The 20647-nt window shown below is 46.5% G+C and overlaps 1 protein-coding gene across 5 annotated transcripts in view; it reads right to left on the bottom strand.

Annotated features, from left to right (window-relative positions):
- Positions 1-20647, bottom strand: part of atp2b4 (ATPase plasma membrane Ca2+ transporting 4) — a 77666-nt gene that overhangs the window by 14800 nt on the left and 42219 nt on the right. For 3 of the 5 annotated variants that reach the window (XM_066703203.1, XM_066703202.1, XM_066703205.1), the window contains 13 exons: positions 18128-18289; positions 17664-17878; positions 15681-15923; positions 15300-15544; positions 14956-15190; positions 11257-11436; positions 10458-10545; positions 9513-9619; positions 7899-8090; positions 7588-7801; positions 7261-7472; positions 6856-6963; positions 5027-5209 (listed from right to left, as the gene is read on the bottom strand). In XM_066703203.1, the coding sequence (XP_066559300.1) occupies positions 5027-5209; positions 6856-6963; positions 7261-7472; positions 7588-7801; positions 7899-8090; positions 9513-9619; positions 10458-10545; positions 11257-11436; positions 14956-15190; positions 15300-15544; positions 15681-15923; positions 17664-17878; positions 18128-18289 (2384 nt within the window). Of the gene's footprint in view, positions 1-641; positions 871-5026; positions 5210-6855; positions 6964-7260; positions 7473-7587; positions 7802-7898; positions 8091-9512; positions 9620-10457; positions 10546-11256; positions 11437-14955; positions 15191-15299; positions 15545-15680; positions 15924-17663; positions 17879-18127; positions 18290-20647 lie in introns of all 5 variants that reach the window. The other 2 variants (XM_066703206.1, XM_066703207.1) reach the window with 1 other exon arrangement.

Genomic DNA, 20647 nt, shown 5'->3' with positions numbered 1-20647 from the left:
ATATCAGAATGGGTGGCAACCCTAGGTAGCAGAAAGGTATGGAGAGAGAGACAGAGATATAGATATTCAAGATGCAGGCAGCTTCGGATAATAAAAAATGGGTGGTTATTTATAAAATTGTTAACCCTCGGAAGTTGTTTTTAATTTTATCTTGTACTAAATATCACAGAATGATATTTTGATTTGAGAGTAATTTGGCGGTCCAAAAACAATCCATTCCAGCCAAGCACTACACAGAGTGATAGCTCTCTTAAAAAGAGGATAAAAAAAAAAAAAAAAAAAAAAAAAAAAGTCAGCACCGTTTGACCTTTCACGTTGCTCAACTTCCGAAGGGTTAACCCATGCAGCTTCATTGGCAAAGGATTAAAAAGAAAAGAAAAATAGATGCAATGCTCCGCAGCAAAAGAGAAAGAAAAGAGAGCGATACACAGCGACTCAAGATGCAGGCAGCCTCCGAACATGATGGAGAGACAGAGAGAAGAAGAGCACGTGAGTGAGTGAGTGAGTGAGCGAGGTCAGTCAGAGAAAGAAAAGGGCTGGTTATTATTGTTATTAATACAGTCATTCATCGTTATTGGCATCACTGGGTTTTCGATCATGAGACTGGCATGCAGCTTTGTGTTGGAAGACCGCACACTCACTGCCTGCAGTAGAGGAAGAAGCGGAGGCTGTGACAGGAGGCGGAGAGACAGCGCTAGCGGTGGCGGCGACAGCAGTAGAATTGGTGGAGAGGGAGGAAGAGGAAATCGCTACATGGGTGGGGCTAGAAACTGTTTTTACGTCGTGGTGCTGGCTGACCACGGAGGGCTGGCGCCGCAGGGCCCCGGGCACAGCCGTGGAGCCCGTCTGGAATGTATAAACAACGTCCATCTGCAAAGAACAGGAGAGTCAGAGCAAGGGACCGGCACAGACCGGCCAAGCACATTTTAAAACAGACATAGAGAGAGAGAGAGAGAGAGAGAGAGAGAGAGAGAGAGAGAGATCCAGAGGCACAGGTCAAGTTAGTGAGAGATCACACTCGATGGAGGGAGGGTGGACGGAGGAGTGGAGCGAAGACAGGAGGGCAGGGGGAAGGTGAGCGGCGGGGAAGTGATAAGGTAGACAATTGATCTTTATGGGCGAGGGACTGAGGCAGGCGAGGGGAGTGTGAAAAGCAGGATCTGAGAAAAGACAAGGGGGTGGAGGGGGTCAAACCACAAGAGACCGTAAAACCAAATAAATGGGCATCCTGCAATATTACATATTTTTTGTGTGCGCAAAGTTCAGCATTTGACTGTTAATGACAACTGTGTGTCATTTTGCGCACCACAAAACAAGCAAGGTCTGGCGGTACGAGCTGCTTTGCCAGCTTTACAGTCAATCTTTCAGCCTCCATACCATAGGAGATGCCCTTTTCCTTCCTCATTGTGGCCTGATCCACAATTACAGAAAAAAGGTAGAGGAGGGGATGGGGACGGTGGGGGTTGGACACCGGGCGAAGGGAATGAAGACGGATGGACAGACAAGTTTACCACAAACCATTAATGCACAATCTACTCAGCTAAGAACACTAAATCAAACACTACTACTACAATTACAGTATAAAAAGATTATATATACACATATATACACACAAGCTGAAAATATATTTCAAATAAATAAATATTAACAAATAAATACACAAAATACAAATAACAGTTCTAGAGTACCACAAACACAGGCCAATACCACACAGCTTGTAACTGTGCACATTAATTGGGACAGGAGGTAGACAAATACTTTATACTTGTATAAACGTATAAAACGTGGGTGTGGAAAAAAACACCAAAGCTTTTCACATTCTGTGCCTGGATGACAATTCATGTGCTTTGTGTTTAATGCAGCCTCATCATGTTTTTATCCGTTTTAAAGAAAATAAAGTTAAGAAAAAAAAAAAAAAAATTAACATGCTGGGCTCCACACGTGGAACAAAGGATTTCTTGAGGAGAAACCTGAACCGAATCTTATGCGCTGATCTGATGGCTCCAGCCGAGCGATCCTGTCACAGGGACGGCACACACGAGCTCTCGTGTTTTCGGAGTGAGAGGTATTGCATGAGGACAACAGGGCTATTTTTAGAAATCTTAAGTCTCAATATGCTGCCGCGATAGAAAAACAGAATCTGACTGTACTTCAGCTTCCAGCCAGGTTCTGGGCCTCATCTCAGGGCATGGTCTTTGTACGAGCCTGTTTGCATATGGCCGACAATCTGAGCGCATGTCTTTGGGATTGACAGGGAAGTTGGGCACTTGGAAGAGGAAGAGGGGGTTGGGGGGGAGTGGAAACTCTCCCGAAGGCAATGGAGGAGACACTAGAGGAGATCTTTGGAGTCCTTTTCCTTAATGCCACTAACAGAGGCTGCAGACCAAACGGAGTGAGAGCAGAGAAGAAGAAAGGCACTGTTTTTAGGGGGTTAACTCAAAATAACAAACAATGGAGAGAAAAAAGAAAAAATCGAAAATCACCACAAAAGAACAATTGGCGAAAGCATCATTAATTGGAAAAAGAGCATCTTGCATGAACTTTGGGTTTGTCCCACATGGGATGAAGAACGATTTGCAATGAAGACATCTGTAAACGGCTTCTCTGGAGTTTCGTTTTTGATGTTAGGTCTTGAGGGACAAAAATAAACACAAATGAAGCTCGTTTGGGAGGCAGGGAGGGGGGGACTGAGGATTACCTGTGGCTAAATATTTTTTCGTGACTTGCAGCTGGAGGCCACAAACATCTCCTCTCTCTTGTTAAGAAGACAGGCTTGAAGGCGTATTGTATTTATTAAAATGTGAACGCCCACAGACATGCCACACAGAAATGTACCAGAAAATATAGAAATAAATAAGTAGAAAAAAAAAGAAAGAAACAGATTGAATCTACGCAAATGGAAATTATACAACATTTATATAATACGCAATAATAGGGAATTGGTTCAGGCGCTTAGGAAATTCAAGAGAGATACTCCTACACTGTTACCTGTGCTTTGCTGTGATTTTCCATTTATTTATTTAAAAAGGCCCTAGATACAGATGCAGTAGACACGGGGGAATTGAAACCTGGGGTGTGGACATCAGAGCAGTGCATCCCAACCTTATACGCCAAGGTGTCCCATTACACGAAAACAGATACGCCAAAAAATAAAATACTGTTCTCATCCATTTTAATTTAATAAGCTTCTGTTAAAATGAAACAAACATTGTTGTGCTGCAGAATGTTTCTAGTGAGGTAGGAGGGTCTTTGTTGTTGAACATCAATCAGGTCCACCTACATAATAATCTCGACTGGGATGCTGCATTGCAGGGAAAGTGGAGAGACTCGACACAGAACTCATGTGTTATATCGGGAGGTTACCAACCTCAGCTGAGACCCAAACACCAGCCTGAAACCGAATCCTAGCCAACACCCATACACACCTACACACAGACAGGAGAGATCTTACACTATACACCATTCCCAATTAAAACTTCTCTCTCTATTTTGGATGGGGCACAACATTTTCAGAAGACACACGAGAAACTTAAATTAGTCTGCTTGAAACGGTAGGGAAGCATTGCCTCAGAGAAGCACAATCCTTGGCACTTGTTTTATGAGACTTCTGCAGACATGTCACCCCAGATTTCACCCTCTCTCGCTCCACAGTCTGTCGGAAGAGCAACCGGGGAGAATTGCGAGGGAGTTTCATTAGTTTATGTGCGCCAGGGGCAAGAAGCTTATTTCACCTGTGAATTTGTGTGGTTTCCAATTCATACCTCCAACCACGAATGGCACAGAAGAAATGAGTGACTGCGCCGTGCTCGAGGGCAAGAAATCATATCTGATCGTTTGTCTGCAGCGACAGTAGCTAGGAGACTGGTTCCAAGTGAGTGCCGGCTCTTCCCCGGGGAGCACAGCGATGTTTCTGAACTGCAGGGGGAGGGGCAGGGGCGGGAGGGGTGTTTGCTAGTAAACAGGAGGAGAAAACCGGCGCAGAACGAGCCCTTTAACTCTTCGAGTGTTTAGCTTTACATTCATTTAGTCGAAGCTGAAAGGGAAAGCACGTTATAAAACGCCATGATGACAAGACCGAGAGAGAACGACATCCAACCAGAAGCAAGTTTAGTAGAAAAAAAATCGGAAGATACAAATAAACAAAACAAAAAACACACTTCCCGCCTCTTTGAAACTACATTTTGGAATCATTAAAAGCAACCACTTCAGACAAGCAACAGAACCAGAAAAAATGAAAAAATAAATAAATGGGGCACAAACAATAAAGGAGAGGAATTTCCCATTCTCTACTGCCAATTTATTTATTTGCTGCTTAGCCCCCCACCCCGCCACCACCACTACAATCAAAACATTCTTGCTCTTTTTCAAGTTTCAGGCCTGTTTACCAGACACAATGTGGGCACTTGTGGTGCTGGGCACGTGGTTTTAGTAGGACTGGCAGCGGCTGTGATGGGGGGGGTTTGGGAGAGGAAGAGGAAGAGGTGGGCAGGAAGACCTCAAGAGCATATATCAAGGCCATCCTTTCATGGTTTCATAAACCCCTATCGTACTCGCCACCTTCTCGCAAAAGGAAGCTCCAAAGGAAGTTGCCGGGCAGCTTTATTCATAAGTCTTCTCAGTATGAGATTCAAGAGAGAAAAAAACGAAAACAAAGAAAAACGAAACCAGAGCAAACTGATCTGTTAAGCTTATATCTGTGTCACGGATTTGAATTGATAAGACCAGCGGGAGTCGAGGAACGCAGAGATAAGCAGGCACAGGGAAATTGGATGGTCTCTTCAGGACTGGAGCTTCTTCCTGAATCGAATGGGAGGAAACGGTGAAGTAGGAGGGGAAGGGAGAGAGAGCGAGCGAGAAAGGAGGAGAGAAGGAGAAAGAGAGGGAGGGGAGGGTGACATTACTAGAAACGATCCCTGGGGCTCCTCTGGTGATGGGGAACCAGTGCCGCGATGGTGGGGCCTCCTCAGCCTGGAAAAGGATGAGCTCAAGGATGGAGTGCGGGCTACGCTCGGCCCGGATGCCATACCTGTGTCTGGATGCGGTTGAGGCCTCTGAACCACAGGATCTGGCCTCGGCGCAGCTCCATCTCCGCATGATCGATCTCGTCGGCCCCCTCCGTGAACTCCTCCTCGTGGATCTCCTCCTTTGTCGTCCCGTGGCCGGCCTCCTTCAGGAACTTCAGGTGGTGGGTCGGGATGGCTGAGATGAGCTGCGAGGGCGACAGAGGGATGCCGCGGTCATCTCACATGCACCATCCACACGGGGGAGCCGATCAGAACGGAAAGACATTTTCTCCAACAGTACCGAGTGAAAGAGCTCTAATCAAGGAGCTTGATCTATCTATCAGAGATCATTTATTTTCTTGGGAAAAAGACTCAACTTAGTGGTGTTTCACATCCTAAATATTAAATATGATTGATCTAGAAGCGCTATCGAGATCCCGCCATCATTAGAGGTGTGACAGCTACGTGTCAAACATCCAACAGTTTTGTCTTCAGTCACTGTGTGTAATTTGAGTTTTGCATTACCTGCTCCCTACTGAAGCCGGCTTTAATCCCCCCTCTACCTCCTTCCCTGCGCTCAAAGTATCCTGTGGTCCTTTTTTTTCTTCACACGTAACCAACTGCATTATGTGGCAATGCCTTATTTGTTTTTGTTTGATCACTTTGAAAACACAAGACTCTCTCCTGTCACCTGTAAGTTTGCAATATAACGGTGCTTCCGAAATGAGTTGCATGTGAGTGACCTTGAATATGTCAATATTCAGGGGATTTGTCGTGGTGCTCCGGCTCATTCAGGGCTTCGAGTTGTCAAATGACGGTCCTGTCTTTGCGACCAGCCCCGGCTCTCACACTGCCTCCCCTTTAACACCCCGGCGCCACTGCAATCTCGTTCTCAGCACGTAGACACACAGACTCTGGGAGTATCGATGACATTTTGTCTGCTGGACTGATGCTCTGAATACCTGCCATGGATGCTTAGCAGCTGTCAAGATCAATTCACGGGCCTGTGCCAAATGTCTCGCTGCAGTGCTGCGGTTGCACATCAGTATTGTTCTTACATGAGCGCTCAATTCCTGGTGACACTTGCGAACAGACACATCGCAGCTTCGAGGCTGGAAGCTATTTCATTCTTGACTGCTTGATTTTTTTTTTTTTTTTTACCTCGCGCCATCACACCTCATTTGAGTGACAGTGCGCACTTCCAAACTTCATTCCCCTGAAGCCCGTACACGAATGGGCACCGAGGGATAGGCATGCAGAGTTTGGAGATCCCCAGGGCTCTTGCAAATGTGGTACAAAGCACTTTCATCTCCGTTATGGCAGATTTGCAAGAATTTTATTAACTGCAGGACGTTCTGCGCTGATGGCGCTCGGGCCTTTGTTTGAGATTCCCTTTCATGGTGACAGCCATTTCCCCTGGTGAAGAACTGCAGCTGCAGCCTCCACAACTCCTGCAGTGTTGGAAGTGCGCTCGCTCTCTCTCTCCACCCACAGCCTGGTTCTGAAAACTGTAAACCATTTAAGAGGCAGTAATTGTGCGTTCTGGGGCCTGCTGATGTTTTATTGCTTACAGACAATAGCTAGACTACCCCCCACCTCCTCAACCCACACTGGCTGTAACAAACAGCACTGTGAGAATTGCTTCGGTTCCTCAAGCAGAGGAAAGTTGCCTTGACTGTCGTACGGCATAACTTTACTATGTAAGGACACATTTCTCTCTGGCTTGATGAAGGAGAGAAGTGCGACCGTGTGGAACTGAACTGTGGATCCTCAGACCGGTGTTGATTTATTCAACCAGAGTAAACCAGATCCGAGATCAAAAACAATAAAACATTTGTGATATTCTTCTCACCTGACCCCAGAGCAGCTCTCCCACTCCGATGAACACGCACCACAACCACTGGTCAAAGGTCAAGCCAGAGCAGGAGAACGGCTTGCCTCCGTACTGAACGATGATGATCTGAGATGCAGAGAGAGAGAGAGAGAGGCCATAGATTACTAACAACATTAGTATATCCAGACAGAAAGCTCAATCCACTGAATGCACAGAATGAATGGAAAACATCCGCCACCAACCAAACCACCAACGCCAAAACACAAAACAAATGGGTTTGATGGCAGCTTTCCATTCAGTGGGCACAACAAGCCCCCAAATAGAGACACCTTGAGGACTTTCAGCAGCAGGTGAATGTGAGCATCAAATGTAACCCTTCATCCAGCAGTTCCTTCGAACAACAGGAAGCATTCGGCGCTATACCTGGCAGCCGAAGGTGCCGAGAACGACGGAGCAGAAGATGGGGTTGCGGTAGACTCCCTCGAAGACGTTCCTCTCGCCGTGGATCTTGCGGGCGTTTATCTCATTGAAGAGCTGCATCATGACGAAGGTGTTGAAGACAATGGTGTAGTGCTCCGAGGGCGGGGCGTGGAGGGGGGTGTTCCGGCCGCTGTCGATGTCAAAGATCTTCTCCCCTGGATTGGCAGAGACACAGAGAGGTGTGAACGGGACACTAACAGCGTGGGCCCATTAGACAGATACCCTCATACCCCAGCGCTTGACGCACGGGACGTTTGTACGGTCTCTCACCTGCGAACAGGAGGGTGAAGATGATGACGAGCTGGTAAACGGCGTGGCCCAGGATGTTCTTCATCATGGTGCGGGAGATCAGGGGCTTGTTGCGGCCGTACGGTCTGCGGAGGAGCAGGGACTCGGTGGGCGGCTCAGTGGCCAGGGCCAAGGAAGCCAGGGTGTCCATGATGAGGTTGACCCACAACATCTGAACGGCTTTGAGGGGGGAGTCCTGGGGAAAGAGTGAAGTTCAAAAACACAAAATTTACTTACTCTTATGGTGCAAAGCATACTGTGGGAAACTTCCCCAAGGTGTCAGTGTCTCGTACCTGTGTGATGCAGGCACCGGTGAAGGCCACGATGACCGCGACCACGTTGACGGTCAGCTGGAACTGCAGGAACTTGGAGATGCTGTCATAGACGTTGCGGCCCCACATCACAGCCTTCACGATGCTGGTGAAGTTGTCGTCGGTCAGGATGATGTCAGACGCTTCCTTCGCCACGTCTGTGCCGGCGATTCCCTGAGACACAAGGTGGGGGGGGCGTCAAAAGATGAGGCACAGGCCCGGGCGGAGAGGCCAACCGACCTCGCCGGTTTGGCAGCACAACTGCTAGCCACACCCTGAGCAAGACATGAGGTCCCACCACTTTTGCTTGGACTTGTATTTGCTTGTGTGCACTTGTACTGGATTAAGCAGTTATTGTACTATTATTAAATTATTGTTCTGCATGAAAGAGGCAGAGAAACACCAGGAGGCAAGTCAGCCCTACCCGCCTCCTATCAAAAACAGATGAGTGAAGACATTTTAAACAGGGATTGAAAGGACACAACAAACCGCTGCGGCACAACACTAAGGATGACTGTGTACGCTACGATTCGCTCCTTACATGGCACAGAGCTATCGATTGGAGCTCAGACAGCTGTGATGGTATACTGGACCAAAGGGGAGCAAAATGCAGGGTTGGATACAGTATGATTGAACAGATTAATATTTTTCAAGAAATACATATGGTGGGAGACGGCCTAATAGACCCCCCCCCGCCTCTCAGCTCCTGGTTTCCTGCTTCTCATTTCACATGTCAGCGCTCGGGACACGTCGGCGTCGAGCCTGGACACCGGTGTGCTTTTGTTTCTCACTGTTCGCAGAATACACCGACTCCAGAATCCACTTACAGGAACAGCAGGCAAACCAATTAGTGTTGCTAAAAGAGAACGAGAGTGAGGGCTGCATCTCTGACATCATTCACTGCCAGTGTGATCACCTACATTCATTTGGGTTATTTTAGCATCTTTTATGAACGCATTTAATCATTATTATTAATGTTGATTGCTACAGGGCCATTCTGGGGTGATCTCTGCACAGATCACTGCCGCAGTACACTGCAACCTGAAGGTAGAAACTACCGAGATCAACAAGATCTGAACAGAGGTAACAGGCATTATATGTCCTAGTACTGTATGTATTTTATACACCTTTTTCTGAATTCTTCCGGCGTCTGTGGGGAGAAAGCCCAGCTTGTGATCGTAGAGTGATTAAATTATCTTATTAGCTTTGAGACCTAAAGCGGGACAAATCGACATGGAGCCATTGCAATCCATTTCCCCCCAGTACTGTGCGACTTTAAGCCCCTTAATTATGTAATGGAAGCGAGTACTGTAGTAAAATCCATGCCAGGGTGTGAATTGTGAGCATGAGGGAGGTTTCTATGTGTTTTTTAATCAGTTTTCCTGCTGCTAAGGACATTAATCTGTTTCAATAAGAAAAACTAAAAGCAACACTAAAAATAAATATCAAGAAATGGTGTTTTGTGACAATAAAACACTGGCTTATAGTAAACTATCTAAGGCTCTACTTTTGTAATTCATTCAAAGCTGTAAGGAGGAACAGAGATGCTTTAGGATAGAAGAGCGAGCTTTTCTCAGGAGATCCAGGCTTGGTTACCATAGCAAACCCAACGTCGGCCTTCTTGAGCGCCGGGCCGTCGTTGGTCCCGTCTCCGGTCACGGCCACCACCTGTCGCGTCTCGCCCACCGTGCTGTCGATGATTCCTGAAAAAAAGTCCCAAACGTTCATAAAAACACATGACAGAAACAATGAACTACAACTTGACACATCCCTGTGAAAAACACCCCCCAGATGTTTAGGATTCTGCTCCTGTCCAGGACGGCAGAAACTGACAAGCTTCTGAATAGCAAAAGACACAGAGTGGGCGCTCTGTCCCCTCCGAGTACGAGAGTCTTTGATGTGTGTGTGCGCATTGTGGTTTGATCACAATTTAAAAAAAGTATTTTTAATCAGAGGCTCATGTTCTTGTTCCTGCAGGACAGCAGAGTCTCTCGATGAAGCAGCGCGGGGCGCACCAATTCCACAGGGCGACTCTCAGTCACCTGCCCCACCTGGCCACTCAGAGGACTGATTGCAAGATGAAAACGCAGCCACAGCCTGTGGGCTTTGAAGAGCTGTGAGCCCTCTGCGCCATCCAACACACACACATAAAAGGTGCAGCAGATAAAAGGAGAATACATATTTTCTGAGAAGGAGAAGAAGTGAAGATAAGAAAATGAAAAAGCAGGGAATCCTGCGATGCAGAATGTCACAGGTCGCAGATCAGACAAAGCACTGAAAACCAATTAAAACGAGAGCAACAAAAAGACTGCTCAACTGGACTACAAGGGATGAGGGGGAAAAAGCTGTGAGATGCACTAAGAAACACAGCTGTACTACCCATGTCATCTTCACACAAAAGGATGTTAGCAGTTAGCTAAGTAGCTTTCTTTTTAATATTCTTATGAAAACTTGTCCCTCAATGGCATGAATTCCAAGCTCCCCCACCCCTCCCAAATCTGCGTGGCCCCAATGCCAGGAGAGAGAGAGAGAGAGACTGACCTTTGACCAGCGTGTGTTTGTCCGTCGGGGAGGAGCGGGCCAGGACCCGTAGCTTCGGCCACACTTTATCCAGACGATCCTGCTCAACCTGGAGGAGGAGAAGGAGTCAAAGAACAGAAGATGAAGTAGCAGCAGAAACAAAAGGAGGAGCAGAAGGAGAAAACAGATGAGAGCAGAGGTCAGCAATGTTTCCCGTCCCAGTTTCAGCTGTGTAACTCTGTCTTTACCTTTGTGAGGGAGAGCTGATGCCCTGCCATGCTAAGCTACGCTATGTGCCCAACTGGAGCCCGTCCAATGCAGCAGGCTGGACGTGGTGCTCCAGCTGGAATACGCTGTCCTCGGAGCTGCCTGTGCCCAGTAGGCTTGCTGGCACCGCGCAGCGTGATTTTCCACTGCGCGTGCTGGGCATTACACCTAAGCGTGCCCGTTGGAGCGGGGCCACAGTGGCGCACTGTGTGATGTACAAAGGCCATTCAGGGGAGGCCCCTGGCATCCAAGCGAGGTTCTGAATGCCTTTGTTGAGGCTGGGCTGCTTTGTGAACTTCTGTCACTTAGTTCATATTTCTTTACCCCCTGCCAACCACCACCCTAGATCTCGGGACTCTTTCCCTAGAGACAATCAGAAAGTATTACCTTCTCTGCCTCTCCTTCAGGCACAAACTAAGGCATCTTAGTGTCCACGAGCCTTTCACTGTTTGTAATTATGGTATACGAGGTACAACAACTACAACAACCTAAAGTTGACTGGGTAATCGATCATTTTGAAACCATTTTGCCACTTGTCCTCTCTGCGCCTCACCTCTCCCTTGTCGTTGCGGATGAGCTGGTTGAACTCTTTGCCCTCCAGGCACAGGAAGTCCTCTCCGGGCAGCAGAATGCCACACTTGGTGGCGATGGCACGGGCGGTGTTGATGTTGTCCCCGGTCACCATGCGCACTGTGATCCCCGCCCTCTGGCACTTGGTGATGGCCTCCGGCACCTGGAGAGACGGCAGGGAAGTCGGTCAACATTCATAAATCATGAAAAAAAATATCTCCCATCATGCCAAGATGTCCACAGTAAAGTGTTATTAGAAATATTCCACCAGCCCTCAGACAAACCTCAATAATAATCTACCCACTTGACATTGGATCAATGCGCATGACCAGCACTCACTCATGGCTGTAAAACCTGGTCACTTAATGCAAAGATGTTACCAAAACTGCGGACAGTACGAAGGAGCATGGACAGGCAGTCAGGGAGCTGGTTCACGGTCCCATTATAATCATACCTTGTACAGAAATGCGAAATCCTCAATGCCATTCTGTCACTGGCCAACATTTAAATGCTTTGCAAAGGCGCTGGACTAGACCCACCACAACAACCGACAGCACTTTTGAGCTCGGGCACGGCGAACCCGAGCTCCTCCCGCCTGCGCATGCGATGGCTGCAGCTCCGGACAGTATCGTGGGATAATTTTAAACACAACCCTGATACAACTGTAGGCCTGTTTATGCAAAACCAGCGATGCCAGAGAAACTTAGTGAGTTGTGGTCACAAGCTCTCTGGGACAAAACTGGAAAGACTGGTAAGTTTACTGTAGCTAGCTATGTTTTACCTTGCGTAATTGAGAAATTAATTACTTTTTTGTCACCGACCGAGCGACACTTAGTTCTAAGTTGGTTCTTGTGCTTTCAAACTAGGTTTGGTTAGCGGTCTCTAATGAAAATAATGTATTTTTATGGTTTGCAAGAGGTTTACTACCCAAATGTGAATTTATGATTTAATTTGTTCACAGTACAACTATGATGAATACTTGTTGGTCATATATGATCTATAGATTCTCATGGGCTTTGGGTCAGTGGGCAGCAGTCGATCCCCTTACAAAAAAGTCCTGCAGGAATTATATGCAGGAATCCCAAAAATCCTGTAGGATTTACTGCAGATCATTCTAAGCCAGCTGGTATCCCGTCAATTTGTCACAAACTTTATCACCCACAATTCATCACAGACAATAAGTCACCGACCACAAGTTGTGATCAACAAGTTTTCTGTTACAAATCACTACTTAACCAACATAGCTCTCAAGTCTCACACATTGAGGCTCAACCTCAAACTCTAAATGAACTGTTGCTAAAATCTCACGCATTTTACTTTTTTAATGCGACATCTCATGCATTGATGAAAATTTGAGAGCTATGCAATTAACCGATTAAGGCCACAATATACAACCAGCTTCGCTAAAAACTATTAGCGCTATAATAAATAGCAGATACAGCACTTACAAATTACATAAATAAAACCCAAATAGAGCTATTAATAAATTGTAAAAAACAGATACAGTACATATTCAATTCAATGGCTACATGAATAAACCCTGGTCACTTACTGTCTCTTTTGATTTAGATCAAATACTTGTTAATATCCTAAACAATTCCAAAACAGCCCTTAATTAAATCCTACAGTTACCCACTGCAGTTGAAGACTTTTCAACTCTTTAATCTCACCCCTTTTTAACCATACCTCCGGCTACATGCCTGTAAGCAGATTTCCTACAGAAAACTACCCTACCCAGAATGCATCAGTCTGCATATTCACATTGGGTGCGACACGCAGACTTTAGTCATTGGTCGCGTTCAAGTAGCGTAGATTTACAACAGAGCAAGACACATCAGAGTGCATTTCTAAAAATGAACAAAAGATATTGTAGCAGCACTTTATTGCTTTACTGTAGCCTTTTAACTTGTTTTGTGTTTAAGAGAATGACAGATACTGACAAACCTGCGCTGATGGGTGTTGTTCTTGTAACTTTATTCTTTCTACAAAAGAATCTGCTTTTCAAGAGAGAACTCCAACTTACAGTAATTTGAAAAGTGGCAATGAAGTTCACAATAGCAAATTTGTGACTTGATTTCAAATACATTTCAAATTAACAGTCAAATCGATGCGTTTATGTTTTACATAGTTGATGCATCTGACAGATGTTCCATAATGATAATTAAAAAAATAAATAAATACATGGACTAAAACGACAGGAGTTTGTCGACTAAAACTTAAACTAGTGAAAGATTAAATTACTAAAATGTGACTAAGACTAATAAGTATTTTACTCGGAAAAGTAAGACTAAAACTAAAATCTAAAATAGCTGCTAAACTTAACACTGCAGTGATGATGATGATATAAATAAAATTACAGGACATGTATCTTTTTAAACAAAAATGAAACTGGCGAGTCTGCCCAGCCTGGTTTGTTCACATTGCTGAGAGGAGCAAAACCAGGGAGAGGAATTGCCAGCGTGCCACTGAGTTTAAAGACCTGCCACGCTTTGAAGTCTTCAGGTGCATATTGCATCCACAAATGCATGCCATGAATTTTAAACAAAGCAACACTCCCCACCGACTCTCTCCCGAGGCACACCGAAGACCAGTTCCCTTTCAAGACTATGTTTTTGGCAAAGACGCACACCACCATCCCTTCATCCCGACCTACAAAGACCAACCCCACAGATTCCTCCCACAAACCCTGTACGGGGCTACCCTCGCCCCAAAATGAGCGACGTCTACGCGGGATGTAAGTTCCCTCTCATAAGCCTGCCTTTTCCGATCGCTTCCCGCCAGTGAATGCGGATTGCCCTTCACTTGGCCTCTGTTTGGGTTATTTCCATCGATCCCAGCGTGAGATCCTGCCGGCCGCCTTTGCTCAGTGAACCGAAGGCTGGCGAGACACCATGACCCATTGGTCGTGGCGGTGGGTCCTGCCGAGGAGCTCTGTAATTATCCACACTCGGCCCCGCGATGAATCACTCCCTACCACTCATTAAACCCAATCAGCTCATTTATTTATAGATAATTAGAAACCTCCCAACACACAGCAGACAGACTGGGGAGGACAGCTTTGCACACAGCACGCTCTCTCTCTCTCTCCCTCTATCTCTCTGAAACATAAAGGATACAGAAAAAAAGACCTTAGCAAACACCCTCTCTGCTTAGCACCGAGAAGAACCTGTGTTTGCAAACTGAAATAAGGTACGTTTCTTTTTTTCCCTTTTACGGTTTTGTTGTGCTATGAAGCAAGGTCAACCATAACCCTGAGGTAGTTTTTGCATTCACTAATTTGATATCTACCCGGCAATCAGAGCATCGCCGCCTCTACTCTGTCTGGCATAGTAAAAGTCTCTTCGTTTTCCCTGCCTCGTTGACAGTTTGTCAATTGTTCATTTGGAGAGACTTTTATGGAGGCATGTCAGGAGAGAATGTGACATTTAAAAAAAATAAAGGAAAAATACTTTGAGTGAAATTTCTCTGCCTCCTCTCTCGGTGTTTTTTTAATTGCCTGTATTTCCTTTGGGAAACATAACACAAAATCACCTTCTGGCTAAGTGCCGCTTTAACTTTTTCCCCCTTCTTCTTCTTCATAGCACTTCTAAAACGCACAACAAGAGAATCCTGTCACCAGACCTGACGGGAACACAACGCACAACATTCCCCTGGCAGTTACCAGGTACCAAACACATCTTACCTCCGGCCGCACAGGATCCTCGATGCCGACCACAGCGATGCAGGTGAGGTTGTTCAGGATCTCGTTCTCGTTGTCCCACGGGGGCTCCACCTCGCCCGGGAACTCCCGCATGGCCAGGCAGATGGTGCGCAGCCCGTCGCAGGCCATGGGCTCGATCACTTTTTTCACCATCTCGTCGCGGTCCTTGGGGTTGAAGATCCGCGCCTCTCCCGTCCCGTCCATGATGTAGCTGCACCTGAGGAGAGACGGAGAAACGGACACTGAGTACGGCGTTGCAAATGACGTGATGCAAATGACACAATCGGAAGAACAGGAACACACACACAGAAAAGGGGTCTACGTACTTGCGCAGGATTATCTCCGACGCTCCCTTGCTGTACATGCGGTAGCCGACGCCAGAGGGGTTCTTCAACACTGTGCTCATGCTCTTGCGCACAGAGTTGAATGTGTAGACCTTGTAGAGCTTCTCCTCGGGCACCTCGTCCCGCACCGCCTGGTAGTCCTGCTTCAGGTCCAGCACCAGGCCCAGTAGAGAGCACTCCGTCTTGTTGCCCACATGGCGCGGCAGCCCGCCTTCCTTCTCTGGAGGCTGAGGAGGAGGGAGACTAAGATCGTGAGTGCAGTACGTGTATGGCGTGTGCGGTCGGACCCTCACACGGAATTCGAATTCATAGGTCTGTGTGTGCACATGCATGCAAGTACCGAAGTGTTTGTGCAACACTCACCAGGATCTTGGAGGTGTAGGCTGAGTTGACCGCGATGCCGTTGACGACGAGCTCCAGCGTCTCGGGCCGCAGGGCGTCGGGCTCCGGGACCTTTCGGAAGTGCGTGTCGCCGATGTAGGCCTGCACCACCGTCATGCGGTTCATGGTCAACGTGCCTGTCTTGTCGGAGCAGATGGCCGTGGCGTTGCCCATGGTCTCGCAGGCGTCCAGGTGGCGCACCAGGTTATTGTCTTTCATCATTTTCTGGAAGAGAGGTTGGCACGCATGTCACAATCCAACGCAATTTAGCAAAATTATGCCTTTTATGGAATCCCACTGTAAATGTTGAATCCATCAATTCCTTCATTTGAGTCCAAAATTAAAACTAGCCCTTAAATGTTATAACTATCTATATGGAATCGTTAATTCCATTTCCTGATAATTCTCTAAAACTTTCACGTATTCCATGAATACAAATACAGTGATACATTTGTGAACACCTAAATAATATTCAGAACTACGATATAGCATTGCAGTACAGAAAGGAGAGACTTTTCACTAAAACCCATTGAATCCCATGTCCCTGACAGCCTGAACCCAACCCCAAAATTTAAATAAATCGATACAAAATCCAGTTAAGTGAGTAGTAAAAACGACACCAACCCAAAGCCTGCACCTAATGTAAAATTTAATTCAAAAGTTTGCTAAATTACTCAAATTAAAATCTGAAAATAATTCAGAATTCTCACTGGAAGTTGTTTTAAAGTTTCAAACAGTGTGGGCGGGCAGGAGGAATAACCGTGCAGTAAAGAATTATGGGAGGTATTTGTGTTGGGAAACGGAGACACTAACAAAGCATTTCTGCTTGTTATATGGCTCTGTAGCATTAGGGCTGGTGTTCCTTAAAATAAGTTTTGTAAAACGCATATATAAATAAACAATTAAATTAAAATACAGCGGCTTCCTTGCCATAGCCTGGAAGCACTGACTCATTGTACTCATTAGGATCATAAAGCAATTTAAAGCTCCTGAGAATGAGCAAACATTGCCACCTACGGATCCCTGCCATTTCCAGCAAGCGCCCCTTGCACGCACTGGGATTCAACCACAACCCTCCAGAGCCCCGTGGTTAGGACATCGGCCTCACGAGTCAGGCTTGTACGAAGCGCGAGGGCACGCCACCTGGAGGCCGCTGGGTCAGGGTCTGCTCGGTTTTGTGTGCCACCGTTGTCGTGTCAGGTAAATACTCTCTCTGCGCCAGGACTGCTCAGTTTAAAAGGGCAGGACTCTGTGTGCACGTACCTCGGAGCACACTCTCACCGATTCAACCCAATCAGCAGAGCACATCCGAGTCTAGTCTAGGGCTTTAACATTTCCGCTCCTGTTGGCAGAATACCAGGCCTTAAGGTCTTAAGCAATTAGCCACTGCGCTCTTCAAACACTGCGGGAAGAGAACATTAAAAAAAGACAACGGCTGCAAGTTGCTTTCTCCAAACCCCCGAAGGCGGTGAACAGTTATCTTCCCGCCCCGGAGGAGAACCGGGCTCTGGGTATGCGTCGAATCTCGAGCCACTGCTCTCGAATGTTTTACCACAAAGCTTTCCTACTTCGGAGCAGATGTGCGAGTCTTTCCATAGGTTTTGGAGAAAAGTTCTACCTGAACGAGCACAGGCCTGGGGTTAAATCAAGCAAAAGGTCTTAATTAGCATGTAGCCAAGACACACTAAAGCACATGCTACCCCGGGACAAAATAAATATCTGACTCAGGTCAATGCAGAGCTGCTCGAAGCCTCTGACGAACAAAGGAAACTATTAATGTCTTTCCTTGAGAGTTTTATTTATACCCTGTGACCCTCCGGGTAAACTAATTGGTTGAAAAGTAAGTGCAAACCCTCTAAGGTGATGATGGGCTAATTAGAGCTGGGGATACCTGGACAGATGATAGCTATAGACCACTTGAGTGTTCATCAGAATCAGGAGCGCTCTCTCCCTGGGGGTATTTACCTTGACCGAGTACGCCAGCGAGATGGTCACCGCCAAGGGGAGGCCCTCCGGCACGGCCACCACCAGCACCGTCACGCCGATGATGAAGAACTTGACGAAGTACTGGATGTAGATGGGGGTGCACTCTGACAGCCAGGGCCGCTTCTGCACCCCAAAGGTGTCGATGACAAAGTAGAGGATGAGGATGATGACGGTCACGGCAGACATGATGAGACCTGCGCAGAAGGAGGAGGTTCACAGGAATCTCTCCGGGAGCGAGAGGACAACCACATCTGCTGGAGCCACTGGGGTCCAATCGGATGCCTTTAAGCTCATCTTTTTCCATTGGAATTTAATTGCACACCATTTTCTTTATATGCTTCACGTATGGTTGTAGTGCTTCAGGGTGAGAGAGTTAGCAGTGGCAGGGTCTAATTTAGGTAAACTGTCATCTGCAGGACTTCCACCCTCCCCGATGACCATACCTGCTTTCCCTATCTGCACGGCCAGCCTGGTGAGCTTGCCCTGCAGGACGGACTTCTCTTTCTTGGTCACGTTGACTCTCTTAATCTCCTTCTCTTCACATTCAACTCCTTCCTCACTCTTCAGCGGCTGGATCTCCAGGGCTACCCCATCCTGAGTTTTTGCTGTGGGGTGGGGTAAGGGTAGCAAAGAGGGGTTGCAGGGACAGAAGTTGGAGGGGAAGATGGAAGAGTGAAGAGGAAAAAGAGAGAAGAGAGAAGAGAGAAGAGAGGAGAGAAGGACCGGGGTGGGAGTGGGAAGGAAACACAGACAAATAAAATGAGAACTTTAGCGATCTCCGCTTCACTGAAAGGACAGGTGACCACTGTGGATAGGTGGACTGTGGACCGATCTGCACAGAGAAGGTCAGACCAGCTGGCCACCTCTTGGCCACCAAAGCTTGGACTTTGAGCAGTGGCTCTTCAAGAACTAGAGAAGACAGACACTGTGCTATTTCAGAGACCACTTCAGTTTCCGGCCAGGGAATCTCAACTTACCCCCCGATTCTTCATTGTCTGATTTAATTTATTAATTTGCTTTTATAAGGTCAAAATACTGCTGGGCTGAGATGCACAGGGTTAGCTTCTATTTTCCTAAAAGCCTAGTCTGTTGTAAATGCTGCTACACGTTTGCATCGCTTTTAACAATATACTAAATAAAAATAAAGGATTTGGTTGTGTAATATATTCACCAGAGTGAAGGAACTCATCCTGCATCACATATTTGCATCCTATTGTTGACTTATACTGATTGAAATATGATTTACCTTCATAAAAAGATTTGAGGAAGCTCAAGCTGCCATCTGTTTAATAAATAATTCTTTAAAAAAAAAACAACATTAGCCGTTAATTTATTCTAAGGGTTTCTCCTGGGAGACGTCTAAAGCCCCTTTTGAACGCTGACATATGCATTATATTTATATCCCACATAAAAAGATCAAACACGTTTTATTGGGAGGTGGGGGAAACAAATCAAAAACCAGGCTTCGAATCAACACGAAAGATGTGCGCTATATCTTGTGTAAGTTTTATCAGGACTTTTATCTTCTTTGTACAGGCCTGAGATACTGGGCAGATTCAACAGCTGTAATCCAGGTGGGATCCTAAAGTACGTCTCTGGAAATAATTTGTATTCAATTCCAGTAATGCTTCTGAAAGGCCCCTTGGGGACACCGTAGGATTTCTACTCACACTGACACAAGGCACAGATCGGCACATTATCGACTGGTTTATTTATTACTTTGTTTTAATTTAGGATGGAATTTCTAGTTTACATCAGCGAACAAGTAAATGCAGTTAATTTTTTGGATTTAGTTATTTTGCTACTCTTTTAATTTGCCTTTACTTGTACTGAATTCATCAAAACACCATGAAGGAATGAATGGAAGTCTCAGCAAGAACCCCTTCCCCATAGCACCGTAGAACAGTGTCTCTGGCCTCGGCACCAAGCCCGCCGGCCACAACACAGAACCGCATCAAGAGGACGAGACTGACAGACAAGCGACACACGGACGGACTGACGGACTGAGGGACGCACGGACAGACGGACGCAGAAGAACGGAGAGAAGGGCGAGTGTGTGTGTCACAGGCTGAACGACAAAAAAAAGAAGCACAAGCTGAGAGAGACTGAAGTCCAGAAGGTAGAACAGCGCGAGAGCGTCAAACAAGAGACGGAAAAGCAAAGACAGCATGAGGTCCTGACTGAGCACACCCTGAAAGGAGGCAACACAGTGAGAGAAACGAACCAGTCAAAGCCCACCACACTGCAAGGGTGCAACTCTCATTACCCCGTCTCGCCTCGCGTCATTCGAGGCTCTGCCTTTCCCGAGTGTTGCAAAAGCAGTCCGAGAGGGAACATTTAGGAAGAATTTGGTAGACTGAAACCCACCTTAAAATATAATAAACAAATACTCTGGAGAATGCTGAAATCCTCACAAAAACTTCTGTAATAAAACCCAATCATGTGCATTGTTAACTCCTCCCCTGCACACACACACGGGAAGGAGTGTCTTTCTTTCGAATATTCAGTTTTAGTTTTTCAGAGACAATATAACAAGTCAGACCAGCAGTGGAAGCACACGTTACTGGGGACACAGTGTGTTTAGTAAAATCAATAAGCACAGAATTGAGGAGCTCAGACAATCTGCCGTACAAGAGTCACTTGCAACTTGTACTCTTGCGAGAAGTGGCTCCTGCTGCACGACACTTCCCTGTGAATAGGGTTATTTATAAGGAGGTTATGGAGCAGTTGGATCATGAAGGTCTATTTCCATCTCCAGTGCTCACAGCTGCTGTGGGGGGGGGTCGCAGCCAGCAAGCTGAGGACAGATCTGTGCCGGGTAAACACAGTGAGGGGTCAAACACTTGACACACCTGCTGGCACACGTTGCAGCAGCACTATCCTCTCTCCCTGTCTCTCGAGTGCTAAGGATCTTTCTTGAAAGGATCTTTACATAGTTGTAAGCATAATAATTTTCAAACTTA

Source organism: Amia ocellicauda, chromosome 5 (assembly GCF_036373705.1).
Source record: "Amia ocellicauda isolate fAmiCal2 chromosome 5, fAmiCal2.hap1, whole genome shotgun sequence".
NCBI classification, from domain to species: domain Eukaryota; kingdom Metazoa; phylum Chordata; class Actinopteri; order Amiiformes; family Amiidae; genus Amia; species Amia ocellicauda.
This window is presented reverse-complemented; position numbering and strand designations above follow the sequence as displayed.